Genomic DNA, 13,037 nt, shown 5'->3' with positions numbered 1-13,037 from the left:
TTTTATTTTATCTTATTTTATTTTATTTTATTTTATTTTATTTTATTTTATTTTATTTTATTTTATTTTATTTTTTGTGTTGAAGTTTTGCCCTGTCACCCATGCTGGAGTGTAGTTGATCAATCTCGGCTCACTGCAACCTACGCCTCCTGGGTTCAAGCAATTCTTCTGCCTCAGCCTCCTGAGTAGCTGGGATTACAGGTATGCACCTCCATACCTGGCTAATTTTTGTATTTTTAGTAGAGACGGGGTTTTGCCATGTTGCCCAGACTGATCTCAAACTCCTAACCTCAAGTCATCCACCCACCTCGGCCTCCCAAAGTGCTGGAACTATGGACGTGAGCTATTGTACCCGTCTAATTTATATTTTGATTAGTTTCCTCATCTGTACAATGGAGCTAATACCACCTTACTCATAGTTTGTTATAAATCTTAAATAAAGTAATGCATAGACAACCCCTACTTTAGCACCTGGAGCATTAGTAGACACTTGTAGTTATCAATAAACCAGAGACAAAATATCAACATGTTTAACAAAAACTTATTTCTTACAAAAACTTATTTTCTTTCTAGCAAAGAAGTAGCTTAGGTACAGTAGCTCAGTGTCATGTGTCATGTGTCATGGTTTTTATCAATGTTATATAGTGACAAGGAAGTTAACTACAAATGGTTTTCTACATCACTCTCTGTTAAAGCTCTCTTTGGTCAGTCTGTACTCATAGTCAACATATGACTTGTCCAAATTAGTTTGCTTTTTTTGTTTTGTTTTGTTTTTTGTTTTGAGATGGAGTCTCGCTCTGCCAAGCTGGAGTGCAGTGGCACCATCTCAGCTCACTGCAACCTCTACCTCCTGGGTACAAGCGATTTTCCTGCCTCAGCCTCCAGAGTAGCTGGGACTACAGGTGTGTGCCACCACGCCCGGCTAATTTTTTGTATTTTTAGTAGAGACGGGGTTTCACTGTGTTAGCCAGGATGGTCTTGATCTCCTGATCTCGTGATCCACCTGCCTTGACCTCCCAAAGTGCTGGGATTACAGGTGTGAGCCACCGCGCCCAGCCCCAAATTAGTTTTTAAAACAGCAATGCATTTAATTGTGGGATGCACAGAACTAATGGTGCTATAAAAATTCATTTAAATGTAACTTTTTGGTTCCCAGATCTACCTAAATCTTCTTCCTTTACCCTAAAACACATTTGGGTTTTCACATTTATGTGGTCATCTGTTCAAGTAAGAAGAATTCTTTTACCAACAGCCATACCTTGTCCTTTCATGAACTGTCTGAAGAATTCATCCCAAGAGCAATAGCTTGGAATATCGGGGACATCGTTATGGAAATGGAAAAAAGATACTGCCGTATCTTTAGGGTTTCGAAAGATCACCAATATCTAGGGAGCAAAAACTGAGTTAATTTATTTAGGTCTATGTTTTGAAATCTGGAAAATTGACAGAGCGAGGAATATCATGTCCACTCATATATTACATAATTGTGTTAATATAGAGAGAAAGAATGACAGTAGGAAACTGAGGAACAGGAGGTGGCTGATGGGGAAATCTGGGGAAAGGAGAGAAAGAAAGAAGAAGAAAAAGATTGATATTGTAGCAGAGGATTCTTGCTAATGAATTTAGGCAACAAGATGCATGGAAGATGTAAAAAGGAAAAAAAAGACCAAGCTCACTAGGATAATCACAAAAGTATGACCTAAAAGTTTAAACCCCCAAATAAAAATTGCAAATAATGTTAAGGACGACAAAAATAATGTATTAGAGTTGTTGAGAGAAGATTAAAGAATGGCAAAGCCCACTCTTTGTGTATGATGTTCATGGGTGAGTAGATGACACAGAACGTCTGAATTCCTGTATCTGTCTTCTCTGATGAGGAAAGTGTTCCTTTGGATGAGTAGCATGAAATAAACATTGTAAAGAACAAACTGAAATCCCAGAGAACTAAAAGATTGTAGAGGCTCACACGTCTGCTCCAAGTTCAGCCTTCTGGCCTGAAGCCTTCCATTTCAAGAACTGAGGAAACTGGAGGACACATGATCCAGCATGTTCCTGAATTCCGAGGAATCCGAAAACATGTGAGGCCAGACAACTAGAACAGGCAGAAGTCATTTCCCTTTCAGAAAGGGGAAAGATGTGGATTTTGCAAAGTGCAGATTTGTGATATTCACTTTCATTTGGGAGAAGTCTAGAATTGACTAAAAACAAGATTTGGGGCCACGTAAAGGAGGAAACTAACCAATGGGGCAACATGGATCCTCTAACAACAAGTCAGTTAACACCTGGATTTTATCAACATAGTTTTAGTTTAGTAGGTGGAGTAGCTTATGCTTTCTCCTACAAAAAAAGTAAGAATGTAAGCCAGCAGCAGGAGCAGTTAGGCATATGAAACTCACTGGCGGCTGGGCGTGGTGGCTTACGCCTGTTCTCCCGGCACTTTGTGAGGCTGAGGCAGGTGGATCACTTGAGGTCAAGTTCAAGACCAGCCTGGCCAACATGGAAAAACCCTGCCTCTACTAAAAATACAAAAATTAGCCAGGTGCAGTGTTGAGCACCTGTAGTCCCAGCTACTCAGGAGGCTGAGGCAGGAGAATTGATTGAACCTAGGAGATGGAGGTTGCTGAGATCGTGCCATTGCACTGCATCCTGGGCAACAGAGCAAGACTCCATCACAAAAACAACAACAACAACAACAACAAACTGACTGGGTATAAATAGTTAATTAACTAATGTAAACCTGCTGGGAGGTTTTTAATAAGCCCTTCCACTATCTTGGCTGGGTCATAGTTAATATTTTAATTAATGATTTAGGTAAAGATATAGAAGCTATATTTACCAAATTTGTAAATAACATGACAGTGGGAGGGAGTCAGGATATCAAAATACCTTGTCTGCCTAAAGAATTTAACTAACACTAACAGAATAAAATTGAGTAGAGATCAATGGGTCTGGGTCTTGTCTTGTGCTTAGATGTAACACTCATCCCTGCTGCCAGTCCAAATATAGTAGATTCTTGTCATTTGAGGGTTTTATATTTGAGGCTTTACCACTCAATTGGCCTGGCTGGTAGCAATCTGTAAGTTTACAAAGACGTAAGTTTACAAAGACGTAAATTTAAATTTGAGGGCTAATTGGATGGAGTATGAACAAATTCCACACATCAACGTCTTACCTCCCTGCTGTTGCTCTTGTTTTTTGTTGTTGTTTTTGAGACTGGGTCTGACTCTGTCACCCAGGCTGGAGTGCAGTAGTGTGACCTCGCTTACTGCAACCTCTGCCTCCTGGGCTCAAGCAATCCTCCACCTCAGCCTCCCAAGTAGCTGGGACCACAGCAGTGCACCACCATGACCAGCTAATTTTTGTATTTTTTGTAGAGACGGGGGTCTCACTGTGTTACCCAGGCTGGTCTTGAACTCCTGGGCTCAAGTGATCCTCCTGCCTCGGCCTCCCAAAGTGCTGGGATTACAGACGTGAGCCACTGCATCCAGTCCCTGTTGCTCTCTACTTGCTCTTGTATTCTTACAAATGTGAAACTCTGTTCAAAAGCGTGCCCCAAGTCCAACGCTTTATAAATTACTTCAGCTCTGTTTATTATAGAGACTCTAAGGAAAATGTGTTAACTGCATTAAACGGGGAAATTATGTGTTAAAGTGGTATTTCAGTCTTTACAAATACACAATACAAGGAAAAACTGTTTAACAGCACTATTCAAAGCTGGCTTAGGGGATACCGGAGATCTTTATCATTGGAGGTGCTCAATCATGGTCCAGCTGCTTAGTGGAATTCAAACACTCGATGGAAATTAGCACAGATGACCTTTAAGATATTTTCCCATTTTAAGCTACTAGGATTCTTGTATCATGGCCACAAAGCTGCTCATTGTAAACCTCCACTTCCCTAAGGTTTGCTTTCCTACTCTTCCTTTCTTATTTTGCTTCCCCTCCTGTCTCTTACCATTGAAACTGTAGTTATCTTAACAGTTTTCCTCTTTTGCCTTTCTTTGCTCTTATCTCACTAGTCTCCCATTCTTGCTAGCATTCAGCAGGAGTTTAATTTTTTTTTTTTTTTTCAGACAAGGTCTCGCTCTGCCACCCAGGCTGGAGAGCAGTGGTGAGATTTTGGCTCACTGCAACCTCTATCTCTCGGATTCAAGTGATTCTCCTACCTCAGCCTCCCAAGTAGCTGGGATTACAGGCACGTGCTATCACCCCTGGCTATTTTTAGTAGGTTGGTGCAAAAGTAATTGGGGTTTTTGCCATTAAAAGTAATTTTTTTTTGTAGAAATGGGGTTTCACCATGTTGGCTAGGCTGGTCTCAAACTATTGACTTCAAGTGATTTGCCCACCTTGGTCTCTCAAAGTGCTGGGATTAGAAGCATGAGTCACCACACCCTGCAGGGAGTTTAAATCTTGATTGTAACTAATTCAAATCATTTTCTTCTGAGACAGAAAAAAGGCACCAAGAAATAAGGAATGGAGGGGAGACCAGGTGAGAAGAAACAGAAAGAGTTGGGTAAAAACTAGTAATTACAAGAAATATATCAATACTGATTAATAAAAAAATATTTTTAAACAAATGGTAAGAACAGCCAAAGCACATATAGTTCTGTATGCATGCTGTGAAGTTTCTTACTATATGTGAAATTCAAAAATAAAATAGTTTTAGCCAGGCATGGTGGCTCATGCCTGTCATCTCACCACTTTGGGAGGTCTTGGTAGCAGAAGGATTTCCCAAGGCCAGGAGTTCAAGGCCAGCCTGGGCAACATAGTGAGATGCTGTCTCTATAAAATTTTTAAATATATTTGAAAAAATAGTTTTAGTTCTCAGGTAAATAGTGCTCACCAGAAAGAAACAAAGGAACAATTTTTTTTCTCATTTTACTAGATTGTATTTTTTTGTGTGTTTTTGAAACACTCTAAATATTCTAGCGGGATTCGGAAAATTATTCGCTGTAAAACAGATTATAAAATACATTTTATTCTATGCATATGTTTTATATCCTTGTTGAAAATGCATTTGACTTGACTGCAACTATAGCAAATATACGTCAAGAAAGAAACAAAAAAATTAAATGTCACACTTCATTTACTAAGCTTCTATGAGGAGGAACAAACTCATGTTACACTTCCAAAAACTAATATCTATACACAGAAATTTCAAAGAATTATCAGTAGGAAAGGACACTCACCTTGGCTTTATTCTTGAAGATAGACCCAGGTAATTTGTCATAGTGGAGGTGAGTTGCCAAAATCCTTGGTGATGGAAAGCCTTTCATTCTCTTAAAAATATACACAAAAAGGTGAAAATGTGCATGTGTGTGTGTGTGTGTGTGTTGAATCACTCCTAGGTTTGGTATCTAAATGACAGTTTCCAGCACTACTGTCACTATATCTTCTCCTCCTCCTCCAATTTTTCTTTCTTTCTTTTTTTTGAAACAGAGTCTCACTCTGTCGCCCAGGCTGGAGTGCAGCGGTGCGATCTCAGCTCACTGCAACCTCCACCTTCCAGGTTCAAGCAATTCTCCTTTCTCAGCCTCCCGAGTAGCTGGGATTACAGGTATCCACCACCACGACCAGCTAATTTTTGTATTTTTAGTAGAACAGGGTTTCGCCATGTTGGCCAGGCTGGTCTGAAACTCCTTACCTCAGGGGATCCACTCGCCTCAGCCTCCCAAAGTGCTGGGATTACAGGCATGCCTGGCCAATTTTTCTTTATTTCTCTTTTCTTACTTTGTGGAGATGAGGAATGAAGAATCATAGATAAACAAATAATTAAAATATTCTTGAATTTCTTTGTTGTACCCTGCTTACCATTTCCCAATCATTTTTGTAATTTTAAAAAAAATTACACAATCGTATCAAATCCCTTTTATTCAAGACCGCTCATAATCTGAAATATACACTTTCAGCCAGGCACAGTGGCCCACGCCGGTAATCCCAGCACTTTGGGGAGGCCGAGGTGGGCGGATCACGAGGTCAGGAGATTGAGACCATCCTGGCTAACACGGTGAAACCCCATCTCTACTAAAAACGTAAAAAATTAGCCGGGCGTGGTGGTGGGCACCTGTAGTCCCAGTTACTCAGGAGGCTGAGGCAGGACAATGGTGTGAACCCGGGAGGCAGAACTTGTAGTGAGCCAAGATTGTGCCACTGTACTCCAGCCTGGGCGACAAAGCAGGACTCCGTCTCCAAAAAAAAAAAGAAATACACACTTTCATTTAATTTGGATCTCTTCTATATTCAAGGTCTTTAACAGAAATAGTGAAATCTTTCCACAGTTCCTGCAAATCCATTTTTAACATTTAAATCTTTCTGTTTAACCAGCTAAAACTCTAGGCAATAAAATATCTCAATAGAACCTGAAAGTGCAGAGTTACTTAAATGTCTGAGAAATGTTTTATGAGAGAAATATATTGTCAGTATATGGACTAAGGTGATTCTTTTTTTGTAATCTATTTCTATAGATAATTTTGAAGATAAAATTATCTATTTAATCTGCCAGGATTAAGGGTTTTCACTTACAATCAGACCATTAGTGTATGTTATGCAGGGAAGTAAGGCTGCAAGTTTTTAGTCCCACATCTGTAGAGGTCACTCACTGCTTGGTTGCAGCTATAATATAACTACTCATTGTAAGTGATAAAAGGATATTCAGATGTTTGTAGCCAATTGTTCTGTAAAAACTTAGTGGAGGCCGGGCATCCTGACCAACATGGTGAAACCTCGTCTCTACTAAAAATACAAAAAATTAGCTGGGTGTGGCGGCGTTTGCCTGTAGTCCCAGCTACTCAGGAGGCTGAGGCAGGAGAATCACTTGAACCCGGGAGGCGGAGGTTGCAGTGAGCTGAGATCGTGCCACTGCACTCCAGCCTGGGCGACACAGTGAGACTCTATCTAAAAAAAGAAAAAAAAAAAAACTTAGTGGAGATCTCAGCTCAAGCAAGGGGACAAAAAATGAAATTTTAAAAATAAAACACACTTTAAATCAATGATATGGGCCCAAGTGGTGACTAGCAGTGTAAAATCTCATTTACATCAAACTGTACTTTTAAACATTTGAAGTATTTTCATACTCATTCATACTCATTCACAACAGTCCTCTCAGGTAGATATTGTAACCCCCATTTTAGAGATTAAGAACAGGCTTTGAGGTTTTAAGCACTTTGTGCAAAATTGCACAGGTGATTATTTTCAGATTAAGTTATAGAGTGTGGTTTCCACAAAACTTTATGGCCAAAAATCATGTACAGACACATGAGAAATGGTAAAGTTACTAAAAGGATTAGAAAAGCACCCAAGGGAAAAATGGAAGTCAACTGTAATAAAATTAGATAGCTACATAATATATACTACTATGTTCGTTAAAATGTATAATATAGCCCAAGTGTGAGCAAAGACTAGATACCTTATTTAAGGAAAAATATGTATTCCAGAAAAGTTCTCTAGATACCTTATGTAAGGAAAAATATGTATTCCAGAAAAGCTCTCTGTAAAGCAAATAATTGTTAAGTGAAGTTCATTTCACTGATTTCCATTTAAAAATAAAGGGCATATTGGCCAAGCGTGGTGGCTCACGCCTGTAATCGCAACACTTTAGGAGGCTGTGCGGGGTGGATCACTTGAGGTCAGGAGTTCGAGAGTAGCCTGTCCAATGTGATGAAACTCTGTCTCTACTAAAAATACAAAAAATTAGCTAGGCGTGGTGGTGCACAACTGTAATCCCAGCTACTCGGGAGGCTGAGGCAGGAGAATCGCTTGAACCCAGGAGGTGGAGGTTACAGTGAGAGGAGATCGCACCATTGCACTCCAGCCTGAGTTACAGAGTGGGACTCCATTTCAAAAAAAGAGAGAGAGAGAGAGAGAAATTGAAATCTGGATAAATGTTGGCATCATTTCTAAAGGTGATGTTAAACATTCTCCTTAGTAAAAAGTTATGCAAAGACCTGGACAGGGGAAGTCTATGGGGCTTTTCCTTATTTCCTACCTAGGACAAAGCTTCTTACTGCCCCTGTTGGCCCATTCTAGGTTCCTGGGCCCATCTTGGCTGAGCCTTCATCAGGTTTGCTTTGGCCCAAATGACCCTCTCTGGTCTGTTTTTGCCGACCAGATCCAGGACTCGGCACTTACCTCCAAACCACTCTCCTCTGAGTCCCTGAACACCTATCTCCTTTACCATGTATTTTTGTGCTACTTTGGCCTAATCCTTGGAAATGGACTTCCTTCCACCTAGGTTCCAACTTTCAAGTTTGTATTTGTCATCATGCCACCGTCTCAGTCACCTTCCAGAAGCTGTTCCCTAAGTCCCAATCCAGTGGCTTTATGCTTAGTAACTGAGTTCTGTCTGCCTGTTGGGAGTCTTGGTGGTGAACATTTCTGAAAGTTTTACTGAGACTGTGGTTCCCCCTTGAATACAGCCTTCGCTTCCCAGCTGCATTCTGGTGTGTCTAGGAGTGGGGAGGGGCTGTCTTCCATGTCCTTTTTCTGTCCAAGCACTGAAGTCCTGAGGCAGATCCTCCTCCCACTCCTTTCTTGCCTTCCCTGGGCAGGGAGTAGAGCATCCTATCTCACACCCAAGTCCCAGTTAGTTGTATTGGGAAGGTAAGTAATAACAGCTAGGGTGACCTGTTATCCCCTTCACACACATCAGTGGCTTATTCTCTTAGCTAATGCTTGATTTCTTCCCGTCCCTTACACACACACGAATCATAACTGAGATAGGGAAATCAAAAATCACTGGGTGCGGTGGCTCATGCCCATAATCTCAGCACTTTGGGAGGCCAAAGTGGGAGGATCACTTGAGCCCAGGAGTTCATTACCAGCCTGGCAACGAAATGAAACCCTGTCTCTACAAAAAAAATTTAAAAAAATTAGCCAGGTGTACTGGCATGTGCCTGTAGTCCCAACTACTCAGTAGGGTGAAGCAGGAGGATCACTTGAGCCCAGGAGGTCAAGGCTGCAGTGAGCCATGATCATACCACTGCACTACAGCCTGGGCAATGAAGTGAGACTCCATTTAAAAAAAAAAAAAAATCATGCCTTACTAGGAAAAGACTGGTGATTCCTACTACCATCCTGCACAGGTCCATGTCTTCAGAGATGAGGCTTTTCTGTTCATTTCCTGAGGTTTCTCAGCTTACTTTTCCCCTACTTAAAATAAAAAGAACAAAAAACAGGCTGGCTATACAGTATAGTTGTTAAAAGCTCAAACTAGAAAACGGGTTCAAATCTTGGCTCTATCATTTATTAGTCCCTTGACATTGGGCAAGTCCCTAGCAGTTCTATCTTTTGTGAAATGGTAATAAGGTTCTTTTGCAAAAAATGAGATGATACCTGAACAGTGCTGAGGATATGGTAGGCACAGAGTAAATTGTGATAATTATTAGTATCGCACTTTCTAAACTGAAAACTAAAGAATCACCAAACTGGAAGAAATCTTTCTATGATAATTTGCTGTAAAGTTAAAGGCTGTTTGTACTAACCTGATATTTATCTGAATCCCCACATTCAAGAACTGGGAATTCTGGATATTCATACTTTTTTTTTAGAAACAGCAAATATTAATTCATGGACAATGTGGAGAATCCAGTTTGAACCTATCAGAAAATCAGAGAATAAAACTCATTACGGAGTCTTGATGTAACAAAAGCACGTTACTTTAGCATATACATGATAAAAATTAAAATCTACAATGATTCCCTGATGTGTATATTTAGGTCTTCTGTGTTTGAAATAACTTGGACTATGAAAAGAAATGGTTTGATGGAAAACAGCATTTACCTATAATTAGTATAAAATTCAACTTATTTCTCAGATGTCTCCTTTAACAAGGGACAATGCTTCATTTCGAATCTAGAATATGTTTCTTATAGAACAATGTTATGTTATAGAAAGTTTATTATAAGTTATTTATATTATTTTACATTAAATTAATATGTATTTTCTACAGGAATCTATAATTTTGATTTTATGAAAACACAGCATCAGTTAAGAAAAAACATATTAAATGAGGTTAGCTTTAATAAACAACAGTAAAAAGAATCAAAAGGAAATGGTAGAAAGCAGGATAATTTAGATTCTTCAAGTTTTATTTTCCATTGATGAAGGATCTTTGTAAAAGTGATTGGAGAAACTGACAGAGCAGTATTTGATCCTGAAAAATAATTTGTAACATGGAAATCATCATGTAAAGTATAGAAGTGGCTGTGCTTTTGTCCAGCCAGAAATCAAGACAAAATCACTGCTACTGTCACTGCTCCTTGCCAACTGAACTTTCCCACATTCATGCAACTCCCTTCCAGGCCCGTCAACCATCCCCTTCCGCTCTCCATCCTCCATAATGGCCTTTCCGCACAGAGCTCTTCCTTCAGACACTGGGGTTTTTTAATCTAGCAATTCTATGTACTGATTATATAACCTACGTACTTAACCACGGTGGCCCTCCTCCTCACTGACGCTCAGTCAGATTCCTGCAATGAGGAACCGCCTTCGTCCCACCTTTGTCTCACACCCTCCCCAACCTACTCACTATGAGAAGTGTGCTTGTAGGAAACGACTTGTTACTTACCACACTTTGGATAAGATGCTAGCACGATGTCATCATGTCTGGCTTCGAATGTGTCCAGCGCTTGGAAAGTTTCTGAGGTGCACATGGTGATGGGGTAAGGAATCCCCTGGTAGGTGAAAAATAAGCGAGAAAGTGCAGTTTCTTTAGATTTTTCTAACGCTTCATCAATGTACTCAATAAATTTGGATTTATCAGCCATGGTAGCTCCCTGCAAATGAACCTGCTCTGTGGCTGTCCAGGGGGAGTGATTGCTTTTAATGGAGTTGGGCAGGGGCTGGAATAAAGGGCTCCTCCCAGGCACATGAAAAAGAAATCATTTAATTCTCATCCACCCTCCCTCAACTTTTGCATATCCTCCTGGCAAAAGCTAAACCACAGGTGCAGAACAGGCTGATGATCAGGGAATATTACCCCAAGGGTTGATTACATAACCATTTAGGCAATCTGCCCAGTGAAAGTAAGAATGGGATATCCTAATAGAAGAAAATATATATTAAATATCTAACAAATAGGTATGGAATCAGGCACGCAATTTTTCTATTAGAAATTCACAGAATGAAATCTCAGTTCTCTCCTGGGTTGATACATTTTTACACATATCCTATGTGGTGTGAAAGGAAGCAATGGGATTGTGAGGTAATTTGGTGGGGTGGAAAAGAGACCAAATTTGGGGGCAGTCTCGGGCACTCTCATTTACTGGCTCAATAGATTTACAAGTCTAAAGACCTGAGTTTGAACCTTGACTCTACCATTTACTAGTTGTGTCACTCTGAGCTAATGATAATATATCTCTAAAAGTTTATGTAAAATTGTTAACAGTGGAAATGTATCTGAGTTATCCCATATGGGTCTGCAGCAACCTCAATTCTAGCCTCCTCAGAAGAAAGAACTGACTGAGGGTATAAGGCAGAAAAAGAGACTGACACAAGTTTCAGAGCAGGAGTGGAAGTTTACTAAAAGCTTTAGAGCAGGAAAGAAAGGAAAGTACACTTAGAAGAGACCCAAGTGGGTGACTTGAAGAGCAAGTGCAATGTTTAACCTTGATGCTAGGCCTTCACAGGCTGGCCCACTTCTGGTATCTCACACCCCTTTCCCATGATTCTTCCCTTAGAGTGGGCTGCTCTCCTTACCCTCGGGAAGTGAGCACGTGCAGTGTGTTTAGGAAGCTGTACGCAGGCCCATCTGAGGCTTTCTTCCCTTTTCTAGTGTAGCGCCCCCAGAAGGTCAGACTATGTCATTGTGTCTCTTAATGTGCATGCTGGGGAAGTTGCTTCTTCCTGGCACATTTCCTAGGGTAGAGTCTTTCTGTAGCTGTCTTTTTCCTTTGGATAAGTTGGCTCATACTTCCCATCTCCCAGCAGCTTGGTGTGGCCCTGTGGCTAAAACAGGAAGTTGATGGCTCTCCAATCTTCTTTAGTCCCTTCCCCATACCTGGAAGGCAGATACTGTGTTGGCAAGTCAGATTTGCTAATTCGGAGGAAAGCAGCACTGAGGAAACCTGGCTCACCAGATGGCCTTGAGAAACAGAGCCACCCTCCCACGACTCACACTGTATAACAAGCCTCCTTCTGACCCGTATGTGAAAGAGCGTAATTGTTCATCTTGTTTGAGCCACTGAATTATTGGAGTCTCAACAATTACAATTATAATTACTCAAAAGTTATAGCAGTTTAGCCTATATCCTATCTGGTACATTTTCTGGGTCAAAACTTACGCTTTGGCCTCTTGATAAGTCAAATATCTATAAACATAGACTATATATTTCTTCTTATTTCTCTCCCATTCTCTTCCCCACATCTTTCTTCTTACCCTTCTTCCATTTTCCAAAGGTAATTTTTTTTCACTGTATTTACCTTTCTCTTAACCAATGTTAACCAGTTAAGAAGATGACTTCTAGTTATGCTTAGTTACCTGGCTGTACCATCATTCATGTATCAGTTAAAAGGATAGCTAACATTATTGAGTACTTGCATGTACCACATCCCCTTCCAAATTGTTAAGATTACAGGAATGATTTGATGTAATTTCCTAACAGCCTTATGAAACGGGTGTTGCTTTGCTACCTTTTGCAGTTAGGTTAATTGAGGCCACAGGGGCTAAGTGACTTCTAGAGAACAAGAGGTGAGGGTTGGTGGGAGAAAAAGCAGGTTTTATTCAGAGAGCCAGCAAACAGAGAAGATGGTGAACTAGTGTTCTAAAGTACCACCTTAAATTTTAATATTGACCATAGGTTTTTTAAGGGGGAAATGCATGGCAGACATGTGGGAGTGGTACAGGATGCAGGGTCTGTATGTCTTGTTTCAATGGCTATCTTGGGTAATTGCCTGTTTGGAGGTCTGGTTGGCATTATCTTGATTTCAGCCCAAAGGCAGTGGAGAAAATGTTGCAACTCCCCTTAAGCACGAGGATTCTGCAGTTGGGGCTCTGCATCTGGTTTGTTTCAAGATTAGCTTCTGGAATTTTTTAACCAAGAA

General features: G+C 40.4%; 1 protein-coding gene across 1 annotated transcript in view; it reads right to left on the bottom strand.

The window, feature by feature from the left end:
• The window catches only part of SULT6B1 (sulfotransferase family 6B member 1), a 21,410-nt gene extending 10,648 nt beyond the window's left edge, over positions 1 to 10,762 (bottom strand). Inside the window, 5 exon segments of the mRNA XM_017860419.1 lie at positions 1,259 to 1,385; positions 5,189 to 5,278; positions 9,479 to 9,541; positions 9,543 to 9,592; positions 10,564 to 10,762. Of these exon segments, the coding sequence (XP_017715908.1) occupies positions 1,259 to 1,385; positions 5,189 to 5,278; positions 9,479 to 9,541; positions 9,543 to 9,592; positions 10,564 to 10,762 (529 nt within the window).
• Positions 10,763 to 13,037: the final 2,275 nt, after the last annotated feature.

This window comes from Rhinopithecus bieti, unplaced genomic scaffold (genome assembly GCF_001698545.2).
Source record: "Rhinopithecus bieti isolate Rb0 unplaced genomic scaffold, ASM169854v2 scaffold_52032, whole genome shotgun sequence".
Lineage (NCBI taxonomy): Eukaryota > Metazoa > Chordata > Mammalia > Primates > Cercopithecidae > Rhinopithecus > Rhinopithecus bieti.
The sequence above is the reverse complement of the archived record's forward strand: the minus strand, read 5'-3'. Positions and strand labels throughout refer to the sequence as shown.